This window comes from Epinephelus fuscoguttatus, linkage group LG23, assembly GCF_011397635.1.
Source record: "Epinephelus fuscoguttatus linkage group LG23, E.fuscoguttatus.final_Chr_v1".
NCBI lineage: Eukaryota > Metazoa > Chordata > Actinopteri > Perciformes > Serranidae > Epinephelus > Epinephelus fuscoguttatus.
Window position 1 is genome coordinate 32,046,289 of NC_064774.1, and position 15,732 is coordinate 32,062,020.

General features: G+C 40.3%; 1 protein-coding gene across 1 annotated transcript in view; it reads right to left on the reverse strand.

The window, feature by feature from the left end:
* Positions 1-9,433: 9,433 nt before the first annotated feature.
* The window catches only part of acox3 (acyl-CoA oxidase 3, pristanoyl), a 36,788-nt gene continuing 30,489 nt past the window's right edge, over positions 9,434-15,732 (reverse strand). The window contains exon 19 of the mRNA XM_049568828.1: positions 9,434-10,955. Within this exon, the coding sequence (XP_049424785.1) occupies positions 10,836-10,955 (120 nt within the window). The 3' untranslated portion in view covers positions 9,434-10,835. The remainder of the gene's footprint in view (positions 10,956-15,732) is intronic.

Here is a 15,732-nt window from a genome sequence, read left to right on the forward strand (position 1 = left end):
CCCCAACAATGGTTGAGCCATACCACCAGCCAGCGGTAGTCCATGAAACCAGAAGACCGACAGGATGGATTCAAGACACTAGTCAGTCAGTTAGCACATTAAAAACACAATCTGATTTTGAAATAAATATCAGCATATTTACTTTGCTGCTCATATTGTTGACTAACATAATTAATGAGTGCTAAGATTACAGGAGTGATCAGACTGTGGCTACATCTTTAATGGTTACATGGGCTTTTAAATTATATATGCAAAGTGAAAATGATCCAAAGCAAGGCATGATCTAAGGCAAAGGGAAAGCACAAAAGCATAAAATACAAAACATCACATCTAAATAAACCAAGTAGCACACTGCAGTATGTGTGCAGAACTGTTCTGCCATTTCCTGAAGTGTGTCCTGCAGAAGAATTTCCAAGTATGATTTGTTAGGAGTCGAGTAACACTGACCTATATCCTGGACAGACTTGTGTTGAAGAAAACTGGCACAAAGCCAGAATGCAGAACAGCATTAATGTCAAACAAAGCAGTAACATGTTAAGGCAGTAAAAGTGGACCCAGAGCCACCACCGTCTTTTCCCCATGTTAAAGTAAAAATCACTGCTTTCACTAACTAAATACAGTTTGTGTCATATTCTGGATATTTTTAGTTTTTATATATCCCTTAGCTAACCTTCCAAATGTACACAGAGGCACAAACCACACACTAAGTGAGTTTTCCAGAGCAAGACAAGGCAGTTGTGAATGTTTGTGTGTGTTGGCAGTCAACATGTTAAGATATTTCATATCCTAGCAAGGAGTTAAGACACTTACAACTAAGCCAAAATAAATAAAATGGCTTTCAAGAGTCACAGTGATCTCAACTATGGCAGAGGTCACTGAAGTTGTTGAAAATCTCCAAGGGTGAATGAGATGCAAAGGGATCTCTGGTCATGGGAATTGCTCATTCATTCCTATAGCTGTGTGATCATGCATCACAGGGTCCTGCACTTATATGGGTTGTCTCACCTGCTGCCATCCAGTGCTTGTGTAACCACAGCAAAAAGCATGGTCTATGTGGGTGTTGGAGTTCACTAAGGTTTTTTCTTGTCACCAATTCTGTGTGCATTTCAAGGCTAGTATCCCCAGACGCACCTGAGGAGTGGCAAGTGGCCAAATTGGTGACACCAAATGGACACTTGCTGGTTTGTGTGAGGCTTGGCACCTCAAAAGTTAGAGGCCAGCAAGAAGCCAGAAGAACGTCGACTGCCTCTTACAGGTTAGGAGTAAGTTACTACCCCAGGAGAAGTAGTTCAATTATGGTGGTGCAGTTGTTATACCAGACTGTTGTGGTAGAGAAGAAATCAAGTCTGAAGGCATGTCAAGTTGACAAACCCTTACCTCTGGTCCTGAGCTCTTGGTAGTGACCAGTGTTGGGTAAGGGTTACTTTGAAAGTAATCAAAGTACGTTACTGCGTTACTTTTTTAAAAAGTATCCAGTTACTTTACTGCGTTACTCCCTGAGTAAAGTAACTCAATTACTTTAAAAGTACTTCCAACGTTACTCCTTGAGAAAAGTAACTCAAGCACTTTTAAAGTACTTCTGAGTATTCTACATTTCCTTTTGGGCAATGGACCACAGGGCGTCTCCAAAATTAAAGTTATGGACCACTTTCCCTTCACTGAGATCCAATTCTCCCATCACAGCCGTCACTTTGACCAGTAGAGACACAGAACAATCTGCTGCCGTAGACAACTGTATGACAACAACACCCCAGCATTTTTAATATTTCCTCTAGGGATGTTACCACACAGAGTAAAAGGGGGAAATGATGGTGTGAAACAGCAGAGGCACTTTGTCAACCCGCTGAGTTAATGTTACTGTCATTAGCATCAAGCTAGCAAACAATGGTACATCCTCACGGTCGGACTTAAAGTAATAACATTAACAAATAGCAGCGGGGCTTTTACTCACCATAACTGCAGAGGCTCCCAGCTTCATTTGAAACAAACTACATTATAGATGGTCCGTTATTTATTAATCCCTCTGTGTGTTTATATATTTACTTTTTATCCGCCCGTTGTCTTTGTAAAGTTAACATATCGCACCGTCATTTCAAACTCAACACTTGTTTCAAATTAAAGGCCCCTTATAACCTCGGCTGAGAGAATCCCTCCATTTTCTAAATAGGCTTTTATTCTGAAACATTTGTCAGAACTTCCTGTGGAAGATACAGTAACTTGACAGTTTACATATGACGCTTCAAATGTAGCTCCTGCCATCTGCTGACAACATGTCGGCTGGCACGTGAACAGACACAGTTCTGGGAGTGACTCAAATAATAGTGAAAATAATAAAAACAGGACAAGAATAACCCGATGACATCACACACGCCGTGAAAGACGACCAGGGATAATTGGTGAGTACCAGCGTGTAGCGTGTACCAGCCATAATGCAAGTCCTGAGTCTGAAATATGTCTGTCAGCGAGTCCTGCTCCACCTATTTAGACTCCACCACAGACAACGGCAGCATTTCTCCGACCACGTAGCGAGCCACAAGCTCCATGGCTTCTTTCAGACTGATAAGTTTAACGTTATCTCCGATATTAGAACCAAACGACAGCCGTTGCTGTTTCGGAGCTGAAGGACCAGCGTTCTAAAAGTAACAGAAGTAACTGATGTCTTGTTTGAAAATGTACTTAAGTATTTGATTTCTCAAACAGCAAACTAACGCGTTAGGTTACTCGTTACTGCAAAAAGTAATCAAAGTACTCTAACGCGTTACAAAGTAAGTGTTATACCCAACTCTGGTAGTGACCAAAAGAATAAGTCCATTGGTACAAGTGACTAAAATGAGTTTCTATTGTGCCCGATTACCTTCAGGGACAGGGTTAGGAATTCACACAGGATGATCAGGTTGCCTCCTGGACACCTCCCTATGGAGGTATTCAAGGTTTCTAGCTTCCACAAAGCCAGGAGTCACCCTTGGATCCCCCAGAAAGAGCAGTAGGAAATGGTAGGGTTGAAGGGAAGACCAAATCAATCAGACCATATCATGCTGGGAACCAGTAAAGGCTGTTCTAATCAGAATGCCTCCTAGAAGCTTCCATATGGAGGTATATGTAAGGGATAATGTATAATGAGCCGGTGAATACTGGGAAAATAACTCCCTTCAGGGGAATAAAACCCCGACGCGCCCTGTCGGGAGTTATTTTCCCAGTATTCACCGGCTCATTATACATTATCCCGCTTATTACACAGCTAATTATCGGTTAAATAAATAATGTTGTCTGCCTCCGTGAAGTGCATTAAAACTGACTGGATTCAACAACTTTTGGTGAAAGTTTTGTACTCACCCAGGCTTAGTGGATTGAACCAAGACATAAAACTCACGTAAAATGTCATTAAGCATGACTGCCGAGTGTGTATTCAAATCCGTGTTCTTTTGTTTTTGGCAGAGAAAATCCGTCAGTATAGTAGTAGTAGCCTAGTACAGTACAGTAGCCCATTTTGTTGTCTTTTTTGTATTTATCTCATCTTTCTCCTCCTCTATCACTTGAAGCTCTTCAGATGTCACTTCCTTGTGCCATTTTTCGCTTGATTTTTTTTTCCTTCTCCATTCCTTTTTCTTAAGCAGCATCCCATTCCTCCTTGTAGCTACTCTCCAAATAAGTTAAAAGAAATGTTAAAATCTGCCATTTCTGTTTGTTTTTTCCCTCGGAAGTTGTTTGACAGTGTAATGACTGTTGCTACTAGCAACGGTCATTACACAGTAATATCAGACCGCTGAATGCCGCGACTGACCAATCAGAATACAGCATTTAATAGAGCCATGTAATAATGGGTAATAACACCTAAGAGGAGACCCAACACATGCTGAAGAGATTATATCCCGTTTGGTCAAGGAGTACCTCAGGATACCCCAGAATGAGCTGGATGAACTGGCTGGCAGGAGGGACATTTGAGCTACCTTGCTTGGCTCATGGCAGAAAACTCAGACGTACATAATCTGAAGCATCAGCTAAAAATCTATTTCAGTTGTCTCCCTCGCAGTAAAAAGCATCCCCATTTCCATGAGCAAACGTCCTTTAATTAGAGCCCACATTATTCGTTTGGGTCTAGAAACACGGTTTCAAACATTGATGATAACCTCAATATGGGGAAAGCAGACATGGTAGTGCTGACTCGTGCTGTGGTAGGTTCAAACGGGCATTATGTGGGGATACAGTGGCTAAAAATGTAACATGCCAGAGAAATGAATGAGTACTGGCCTATGAGACCATGATAACAGGCTTTCACATTGGCTGCCAGTTGCTCTTGGCTTGGTTTCATGAGAGCACAGCTTCAGGCCCCTGTTTTAAGAACAGCTGGGTACTAATAAGTATGTAAACTGATCAGTCCGTTCTGGTCTGTACTGAAAAAAAGTCAAACATGGGAAAACATACTTACGGAAGTTGGTCTGTAGTTGGGGTGCTACCTCAAGTCCTGGGAATGCAGTTCACTTAAAGTGCTCATCAGAGAGTGATCATCACAGTCAGAATATGCTAGTGCATTTATGAATACAGTGAAATGCACTGCATATAGAGGGGATTTGAGTAAGAGAAAGTGATATGTGGCATAATGTACATAATCTACATAGACTGTATTATCATTATTTACTGTTTGTTAACCAGGTTGCCTGTTTGTTTTGTTTTTCTCAAGACATCATGTTGCCTTAAGAAAAGGTCTTTGAGACGGAAATCAATTTTTTTCAATAAATCAATGCAAAGGTAAAGAGGCCTGTGCAGGAATCACTTTTTTTTTTATTTTTTTTTTATTTTTTAAAATTGAGTTACACTTGTCTATGGACACTGTATGGCCTTGGTATCACCAGGTGTGACTGAACCCAAATGCAGCACTCTGAGGCAGGCAGACAGTTGGTAATGACTTTAATGTAGCTTGCAGCAGACACAGGGAAATGCAGAGGAATAATCCAGCAGGTAAAAATCTACACAGCGCACACACCAAGACCAATGTGGCAAAACAGCAAGAGTCTCTGCTAAACAGGGAGTCACAGGTTGTACGGAAGAAACTCACACTGTTGCGACAAGGCAGGAAATCTCCAAGCAGCCACAGGAACAGGCAGACAGAAACCAGGAGGGCAAAAGCAGAACTCATGGTTGGGGACAGAAGGCTGAGACAATTACCGGGATTCAGGCAAGGTTGGTAACAGGAAATCAGTCGGAGAAGTAGTGCTGGAGAGTCTTGCATGCAAAGAGGTGAAGAACAATCTGGCAGGAGAGCAGGAGTCTTTATACTGAGCCAGTCAGTGATTGAAAGCAGGTGAGTGGAGATGGGCTGATGAGGTGGCAGGCTGAGTTGAGCAGGTGAGCAAAGTTGCCTTGATGAGATGGGTGTGGCTGGCAGTCAGAGTGGAGCAGAGGTGGGTAAATGGAAAAGTACGGCATGAGTTGAGCAGAGGAACAGAACTGTGACACTTGCGTCACGTTTAGACATAGCCGGGTATTTAGAGAAACGAATATTCCCCCCCCCTCCGTTTTCAATAATAACATCGTGCACACAACATTGTTTTCAAAAATGTTGTCATTAACATGAACCTGGATAAATATGCCTTAGAGCGCTGTCATAACTATGCCAAACCTATGGGAGGCAGTGTAGGGAGAAGGATGAAGCCATGCAAGCCAATCAGAATCGACAACAACGAATAAGACGTGCGACTTCCTGTTCCTTTCAAAACAGTAAACATGGAGAGAGGTTCATTTGTGTGGACTGACAGTGAAGCTGTTACTCCTAAATGTCGCTTTAGATTACAACCTTAACAGCATCCATGATCAGTAGCCAAACAAAGTGTAAACACATGACGTCAAGCATTTGCTGGCGCATGCTGTGACATTTCAGAACCTAAAACCCCGTTTCACCCAGTTTACACGGCAACACATAAACGGCGTTTTCAGAAATCTCCACTTTGGCTGGAGTTTTTACAAATGATCATTTTCCATGAAAAAAAACTCTGTTTGCGTGTAAACAAGAGGCCAAACCGCATGAAAATATGTGCGTTTTTCCTACATGTAAACGGGGTGTTGGTCCTGCACAAGTGACTAGCAAAAACATGAACTAGAGGGCTGGAAGTGTGGATTGCTGAGTTTTTTAACTGTGCATATCTTGAGCCCAGCTAACCACACTGACTCAGTGCAGGGTGTTAATATAGACATGCCATTGTGTTGCTAGTTGGTGATAAATCTCAGTTTTGTTTTGTTTCATTGACCCAAGTGTGAAAGAAATCTGTGGAATGCTTTTTATGACCATGACTGTCAAGTAGATTTTGGACAGCTGTGCAAACCATCCAAAGTGCAGGCAACTAAAATGTATCTGATATGTTAAAAGGAACTCCCACTCCAGGCTAGACTGACTTTCTGTGGAGTGTTGGGGGAGATCTTCCCCTGTAGAGCTCTACCTGCTGCTATGCTGCAATCAGAGCCACAAAAACCCCAGTCTCCACCATATCTCAAATTGACAAAAATGTATTGTGATCCCTCAGCATATACATCTTAGGGAAGAATGCTTTTTGGGGGCTCAAGAAAATCAACAACTACAAGTAGAAAGACAGTCATAACTGAAAGTGTGTGTGGGGGTGAGAATAAGGGCTGTGGTTAGACATTTTCTGACAGGACACTAAATAATAAATAATTCATAATGATATGGATCACATTGTTGGCTGGAACTCTTACAGCAAATCATTTATTGCTTCACAATGCAAAGTGAGTTAACATCTATTCATCATTCTGGTGTTGCGTGTTTGTTGGAGAGCTGGCAGAAAGACAGCTGGATTTAGTGTTGAATAAACCTTGTTGGTGAAAACGTTTACTTTTTAAAAATCTTTATGATTTAACAGCAAAAAATCTGGGCTCAGATCTGAGGTCCAGTGATGTGTCTTACAGTCACTAAAATATGTCTGTCACTATTAATCATCCTGAATGATTGCCTCGGAGTTCGTTCACATCTGGCAGAATGCCTTCTACTTTCCCCCCTTCCTTCTTCATCCTTCCCCTCGTGTCTTCATCTGTCTTCCCTCTTCACTTATTCCAAGCAACATCTTAATTTTGCTGACTGTCACATGCGAACCTGTAATTTAGGGTTTTGGTTTTTGGGCAGACGGCTGATACTATAAATGGTAAAGGTTCTCTAAATCCAGTCTTTACAAATAAGTCGAGCACAGTGAGTTTTGTGTCCCACAAAAAGACACTTCTGAGAGGTGGAGGAGAAGAAATCAACTACAGTATGTTTACAAGCCCATTTTCATGTATTTATACAGTAGTATTTGTCACCTCAGTCAGTTACTTAGAGGGAGGGCAGATAAACTGCTACAGGAGCTGGTCAAAGAAGACAGCTGTCCACCTAGAGCCTGGATCTGTTTAGGGGTTCTGCCTCTTGATAAAGGAAGCTTTTCCTTGCCACCGTTGCAAGTGTTTGCTCATTGAGGAATCATTGGGTCTCCATAAATTACACAGTACAGTGGTGGACCCACTCTATATGAAAAATGTATTGAAAGAACTTTGGTTATGATTTTGCACTACATAAGTAAAACTGACTTGACTTCACTTCAGCTTGTAGATGAACAAAACACTGGTGTAACTATTGCTGTAAATAAACTCAACATCTAATTTGTTTTTAATTTAACTCACTTATTACGGCTCAACAAGACTGTACATGCTGACAGCAGTACTCAGCTTGCAAGCTTGCTAGACTGGGTTGTGAGTTGAAATTATTACAACGTATCCTCATATAACGGTTCATATGATAACATACGAAAATCCACGTTTTGTGAAATATTATACAAATTAGCCCCCCATGATGACATTACATTACAACAACACTTGCTGTGATTGGGAAACAGCTGTTGCCTATGTAAATTGTAAGCCCATAGGACTGACTGGTCTGAAAACACCAGCATGGTCCTTTAAAAAAAATATATTCATTCATTCATTCATTCATTCATCTTCTAACCGCTTCATCCTCTTGAGGGTCGCGGGGGGGCTGGAGCCTATCCCAGCTACATCGGGCGAGAGGCGGGGTACACCCTGGACAGGTCGCCAGACTATCGCAGGGCTGACACATAGAGACAAACAACCATTCACGCTCACATTCACACCTACGGACAATTTAGAGTTATCAATTAACCTAGTCCCCAGTCTGCATGTCTTTGGACTGTGGGAGGAAGCCGGAGTGCCCGGAGAGAACCCATGCTGACACGGGGAGAACATGCAAACTCCGCACAGAAGGGCTCCCACGCCCGGGATCGAACCGGCAACCCTCTTGCTGTGAGGCGAGAGTGCTAACCACCACACCACTGTGCCGCCCCCCCCCCCCCCAAAAAAAAATTAAAAAAAAAAAAATGTATATATATATATATATATACATTTTTTTTTTTTTAATTTTTTAAATGGAGTTTTTCAGGATTCACTAGAATAAAAAATATGGAACTGATCTTACATTTGTCGTAAGAGAGACTATCACAAAATCTGTTGTATTAGTCAACAGATTTAATTAGCATTGTGTTTATATTAAAACACTACTACAGAACTGTGATCATTCTTTACAGAGTCATATGGAACTGTACATCCTCAACAGATTAAATTATTAACAATTATCAATCAACAACTCTGAAATACAAGAAATATAAAAATCACACTTCAATGTGTACTCAGTTATGAGGTTTCTAATTTGTTGAGGCAATCACAGTCTTCAGTAAGGGTCAGTATGTTTTTGACATGTTCAGAAATAACAGACAGAAATACCCACAGGACGCCTGTGGCTGGACATAATTATTTTTTGCTGCATGTGCCAGGTTAGTAACTCACAGTACATCAGGTTGAATAGAGTGCCATCTTGGAGCACACAATTCAGTTTTCTGAACACAAGTATGCCACTAACTTTAGCTTACAAGCTAAGGCCAGACAGTGTTTTGTTAGCAGTGGTGTTGAAGAATAAGATGCACATCACTTAAGCCCAGTTTAGACCAAAGAAACACACCAAGAATCATTTTGGAATGTTGCAGAGAAAAGTTGCAGCGGTGTGAACCTGCTGTCTGAGCTCGAAATTGAAAAATCTGTCTTCTTTTGTGCTGTGTCACAGTCGCTACCCAGCTGTTAGACTCGATGTAAGCCAATGACAGACAGTGCCAGAGCACTACCTCTTTTTGTTAATACAGTTTAAAATGGAATATTGGAGTGGCACAGAATTTCTCTCGTTTTCTGGAGATAGAGAAACTACAAAATTTTGAGGAACTGACACATAATTCACAACATAGATAAGTACCGTATAACTTCAATTAATAGCCCTTGCTGTTATTTGCTTAAATCCCTGAAATCAACAGGCCTGTATTTGGGACAGACATCTATATGGAACAGGATTTTAATTCCTTTCACAAAAAACTGTTGTTCAACAAAGATCAGGAAATACCATTAAATTGTTTATTTAAACCAGTATGAATATTACTTGTCAAAATTTAGGCTTCGGATAATATCTTACTTAAAGATCATTAAAATGATCTAGCTGCGATGGTGCATCAGAGAAAGAGAGTGTTACAGCACTTGAGGATTACGGCACCCAGCATACAGACACAACACCACTTTGTCCTGTTAAAAATTAATCCAAGTTGTGAATATTGTTTTATGAAAACCTCTTTTGATTCTTTTGATCTGAGGACCCTTACAGACTAAAGGAATATGAATAATTTAAAGGGTAATGGACACGTGAGGTAGCCAACAACCTGGTTTTATACATTCAAAGAACTTCTATTTAAAAACTGACCTGCTTGGCAACCAGACCAGGCGTCTAATGGAGACAGGCCTTTATTTGTCAAAATGCGTAGCCACACAGGGCTAGTAAAAGGGACTGGGCGTTTAATTGGGACTAGGCTTTTAATAGAAGATTCATGGTATACTGTTGCATACCTGCAAAACCTGCAATTTAATTTGAGTTAGACAGCTTTGGAAGATCCAGCTCAGAATCCAATCTGATGTGGTGGTCATAATATTTTAAAGTATCAGAGTTTGGACAATGTGCTAGTGAGCAGGTCCAAAGTTTCTAGGTGTGTTCCTGAGCGTGTCCATCAGTGGACTGTATTGACGTCTTTCCATTGTCAGAACCAATCAGCTATCGGTTTGATGGCAATTTAACACCTGGGGGCAATGGTTAATATTTCAAGGGTTCCAGTTTAGCCAGTAGATATCCAGGCCAAGACTTCCTCTTACATGCACCAGTCATTGTTTACGGATTGATTAGCAACTTGAGATGCAAAAATATAACCAGAATGCTATCTGCATATAAATGCAGATACATTTTTATAAAATGCTAAATAGTCATCAGATGATAGTTGATGGATTCTGGGATGCATTCTGGCCAATGTGTTCCACCTCTTTTGCTCTCACACGAGCTGTTTACCTGCATGATTGGTCAGTACTACTTGGACTACAAACAGAAAGCAGAACGCTTCCAATACCAATATCTTGTCCTGCTGCCTACAGATTTTACATTCATAAGCAAATACCTGTATCTTTTTATTGAGATTAGGTCTTTCTAATTTGTTTAGCGTTGGACCGTGGTTCAAGAGTTCCTAAGTTCATCTAGAGTTCTTCAGAGTGTACAGGATTCCCAGCGTTTATAATAATACTTCAAAATGTATGCTCTATTAAAAATTTTGGACTCTTACAATAATTATCAAGCTGGGCCTTAACTGACATGTGCAGTGTTGTACTGTAGTGGGTTTTGGCAAAAAGTTGTGTACATATGAACATTCCATTTAAAATTGCATTTAGAATTACACATAAAGTTACAGGCTTGTAGTTGAGAGTGGGTTTTAGAGTTTCGGATGGAGGGATCCGACCACAGGCTTGTCTGAGCAGAACTCTTTCCACCAGGATGGCCGCTCCAGCACCTGGCTGCCATGCATCACTGTCGACCACAGGTTCTTGTAAAGCTAGGTGAAAGAGAAACAACGAGAAGAGGTTTTAATTTGCTCACTGTTGAGAAAAAAGTAATGATCTATTTCCAATCTTCTGTTGCATGTAACCTATTCCACTTCCTATCTAAACATAGATGCTTGACATCTCCCCCCACAGCACAGAAGATCTATACAATCAGCACAGTTTCAAGGTGGACACCCAAGATTAGTGTGCAATGCAGTATCTGACCAAATGTCTCTTCCTCTGTTTCTGACTTGTAATGTTGAGCAATGGCCAGAAAAGTGTTTTATGAAGAACTAGTGTATTAGTGTGTGAATTCTTGAGTTATGGCCAAAACATGTTTTGTAAGGTTACAGTGACCTTGACCTTTGACCACTAAATTCTGATCAATTCATTCTTAAGTCTAAGTAGATGTTTGTGCCAAATTTGAGGAGACTCCCTCAAGGCCTTCTTGAGATACTGCGTTCACAGGAACAAGATAGATGCAAGGTCACAGTGACCTTGACCTTTGACGCCAACATTTAGTCAGCTCATTGCAGAGTCCAGGTGAACATCTGTGTTTAATCTGAAGAAATTCCCTCAAGGTGTTCTAGAGATATCACGTTCACAAGAATGAGACAGCCAAGGTCACAGTGACCTTGACCTTTCACCACCGAAATCTAATCAGTTCATCTCTTAGTCTAAGTCGACGTTTGTGCCAAATGTGAAGAAATTCCCAAAGATTAATTTTGTTGCTGAGAATGAGATGAATGCAAGGTCACAGTGACTTTAACCTTTGACCACCTAAATCTAGTCAGTGGACATTTAAGCCAATTTAAAGATATTCCCTCCAGGCTTTCTTGGGATATCGCATTGGCAAGAATGGGATGGACAGACATACAGACGTACGGATGGACAGACAATCTGAAAACATAATGCCTCTAGCCACAGTTATCGCTGGTGTGGAGGCAAAAAAAAAAAATTCATTCTGCTTGAGCACGGGAACCATTTCCTCATACAGCTTTCAAACAGGATTGATGCATATGTTGAACACATACACATCGAAGACAAGGGGATTGAATCTGTGAATATTTGGTTGTGGTGTGGGTGGACATCTTCATACCATGTTTTGATATGATACAGTTCCCTCCCTGTATAATCTGAGTTGTCATCTTCACTTCCTGTCTAACCAGACATCAAACCTGTAATCAAAGTGCATTTTAGATCGACACCAACCACAAGAGGAGGCAAAGCTGTCATCTTGAGGATACTATAAACATGCTACTGGCCTTCCAAATGTCATGTCTTCCTGATATAAGATGAGGAACCCAAACAAATCTGAGGAATTATGGCTCTCTATGAATTTGGGTGTGACCGCAGCTAAACATGAAGTTTGTTTATGTGCGTTAATGGAGATTCTGGAGAGTGATTCACAGCAGGACGGCCTGCTGACTAACTTGACAGACTGATGCTGTTTATCTTTTTGGATTGTTTTGATATTTCTGCTTCATATATGCTTCACTATACTGTTATTATTTTGTTGTTGTTGTTGTTGTCGTTTTAAGTTTACAGGAAAGAGGGTGAGGAGGACATGACACACGACCATGGTCAAGAGCTATGTGTAATTCCCTCCTGTGCTGTGTGGAAGTGACTATTTGCACGTTTACTACCTCAAATATAATCAAGATTAATCATAAATCATCATGACTTGTATCTGAGGCAATCTGAATTGGTTTCTGGTAATGTGATACACAGCTTTGTTTTGGAATATGCAACACTACATCTCAACTAAAATGATCAGTGCCTGGTTGCACACACACTACCTAAAGTTTTTGCCTCTCCTGGTAGTTACTGTCATAATACAGCACATGTACCCTTCGGTTACCATGGTTACCCTTCCCTCACATCATCATCATTATTTAACATTAAGTTGACAGCACTGCTGTCAGTGTTAGCAAGCCTCTCTAAAGTGACACCAAAGATAATACAAAAAGAAAAAGAAAGCCAAACCACACAGATGAGAATGTACCTGACGTTTGCTAGTGAGTTTTCTTGGCAATTTTTTGTTTGTGACTCTGTTTCTGCATGGGGGATTCCACCACCTTGATTCCCATCGTGCCAAGTTTAAAAAATGTTCCAGCCATGCCGTGAAATCTTAACTAGCAAATTTTAATCAAATTTGGAGTTCCTCATGTCATCCGGGGTAAAGTGATAGCTAGCTAAAAGACAGTTGAAAACAAACTAGAATTGCCACCCCGCGGTTGTATGCACCAGTCAGATTTCTCTTACAGTTTACATCCATGTCTGTGAAAACATGGATACTTCACACACATCTTGTCTCTTGTAGAACAGAAGATCTATACAATCGGCACAGTGTGATGGTGGATACCCAAAATTAGTGTCACCAATTCAGTTTCTGGCCAAATGTCTACCCCTCTGTCCCTGAGTTACGACATTGAGATTTGATGAGAAGGGTCTCATGCAGAACATTATGATGTCACAGTCAAGTTGACCTTTGACTTTTCGGATGTAAAACGCCATCACCTAATTATTTTATCCTATTGGGCATTTCTGTGACATTTTGTCATAACTAGCTTATTGATCATTCTTGAGTTATGGCCAAAGACATGTTTTGTGAGGTCAATCTGACCTTGACCTTTGACCACAAACTTTTAATCGGTTTATTCTTCAGTCCAAGTAAATGTTAGTGTGTTCTTGAGATATCATGTTCACAACAATGAGACAGATGTCATAGTCATAGTGACCTTGACCTTTGGCCACCAAAGTCTAATCAGTTCATCGTTAAGTTCAAGTGGATATTTGTGCCAGATTTGAAGAAATTCCCTCAAGGTATTCTTGAGATATCACATTCACAAGAATGAGACAGACAAGGTGACAATGACCTTGACCTTTGATATATGACCACCAAAATCTAATCAGTACATTGTTGAGTCCAAGTAGACATTTGTGCCAAATTTGAAAGATATTCCCTCAAGCTGTTCCTGAGAAAGTGCATTCACAAAAATTAGATGGATGCAAGGTCACAGTGACCTTGACCTTTGAGTCTTGGCCACCAAAATCTTATCAGTTCATCGTTGAGTCCAAGTGGACATTTGTGCCAAATTTTAAGAAATTCCCTCATGGTATTTTCGAGCTATTACATTCACAAGTATGAGACAGACAAGGTCACAGTGACCTTGTCCTTTGACCTATGACAACCAAAGACTAATTACTTCATCATTGAGTCCAAGTGGACATTTGTGCCAAATCTAAAGAAATTCCCTTCAGGCATTCTTGAGATATCATGTTAACAAGGATTGGAAGTAGGTACATACAGAGGGATGTATGTACGGATGGAGGGATGGACAGACAACCTGAACACATAATGCTTCCAGCCATGGCTATTGCTGGTGCTGAGGTATAAAAAGATGTCAACAGTTATTTTGAGATTTTATATTGTACCATCAGAAAAAAAAAAGATTTAACCAACTCTTATGTCTGAGCATTTTTAAGACTTTAAAAATTCTGATTTAAGATTTATTTTTAGATTTATGAATTCAATGCCCTTCAAGACTCTTTAAGGATCTGCGGGAACCCTGCTGATGATACAGAATCCCCGCTCTCATGGAAAAGTTAATAAGATGTTAATGTATAAAAAAACTCTCCAGAATGTGAAACAAACTTGAACCTTCTATTGCCTGGGAATGTATTTTCTACACAGTTCTGCCCATTAGTCTAAGGCCTTCCTCTAATCCTCCTAACCGACCTATCCATAATTAAGACCCCCTGAGAGTCCTTGTACTATTTTAAATGTTTTTCAAGTAAGAAGGATGAAGGAGAATGTAATGCAGTAGAGACAGAATGGAAGTCTGTGGTTAAATCATTATAAATCTATAAACTTTCTCAAACTTGCCTGATATTACAGATTAAGTATCTAAGACCAAATCTGCCACATAAATAAATCTGACAAAGCCTGATGCTGACACAGAGGAACAGAATCCTCTGTGGGTCTGCATGACGTCTTCATTTCTTAGGCTAAACAAACATTAGTTGAGCCTTCTTATGAAAAAGGTAGGTTCTCAGACAGTGCAGAGAGGGTCACTGTCAACAATTGTCAAACACAATTCATGACCAAACACAACGCTGGATGTGTTTTCCTGGAAGAGGGAGAGACAGCAGCCAAAGCTCTCTGGTCTTCTTCCCGTAATGAGACTTAACCTGACTGACTAAATGTTCCACAGTGGGCCTACTGGGGAATGGGGAGTGACTGAGAGGGAAAACAACTGTATGGCTTGTTACTGACTCACTGTGATGACTGTTGGTTTGTGTACAGAGTACACAGTTATACTTGCACAATTTATGAAAAAAAAAATACAATGACAATATTGATTTAACAAAAAGCATCCCCAAGTAAAATTCTGTTTGTTTTTAGTTTGTTTGTGTATAGATGTGTGTGCACTGGGTTCAGTAGAACTGAGGGTATGTACAGTATGGAGTCCAGAGTGTGCCACTAAGATAATGATAAATGTAATGATCAATGGTCAATTTTCAAACAACTATTGCTTTTTTGATTAAACAAATTTTATCACATTTAATTTGTTTATACATAGAGAGGCACAAATATGGCATTATAGAACCTGTAACGATAAGTACATGTTTGTTTACCCTGTTGGAGATTAATTTTCTAATACAACATTTAAAAAGCCTCACCATCCCTAGAGTTCAAAAGAGGCAGTAATTTATTGTGAAATATTTTTTCATATGCAGTTACCAAATTGTTTTTTTTAGCGGAGATTCAATTATTGGAAACAA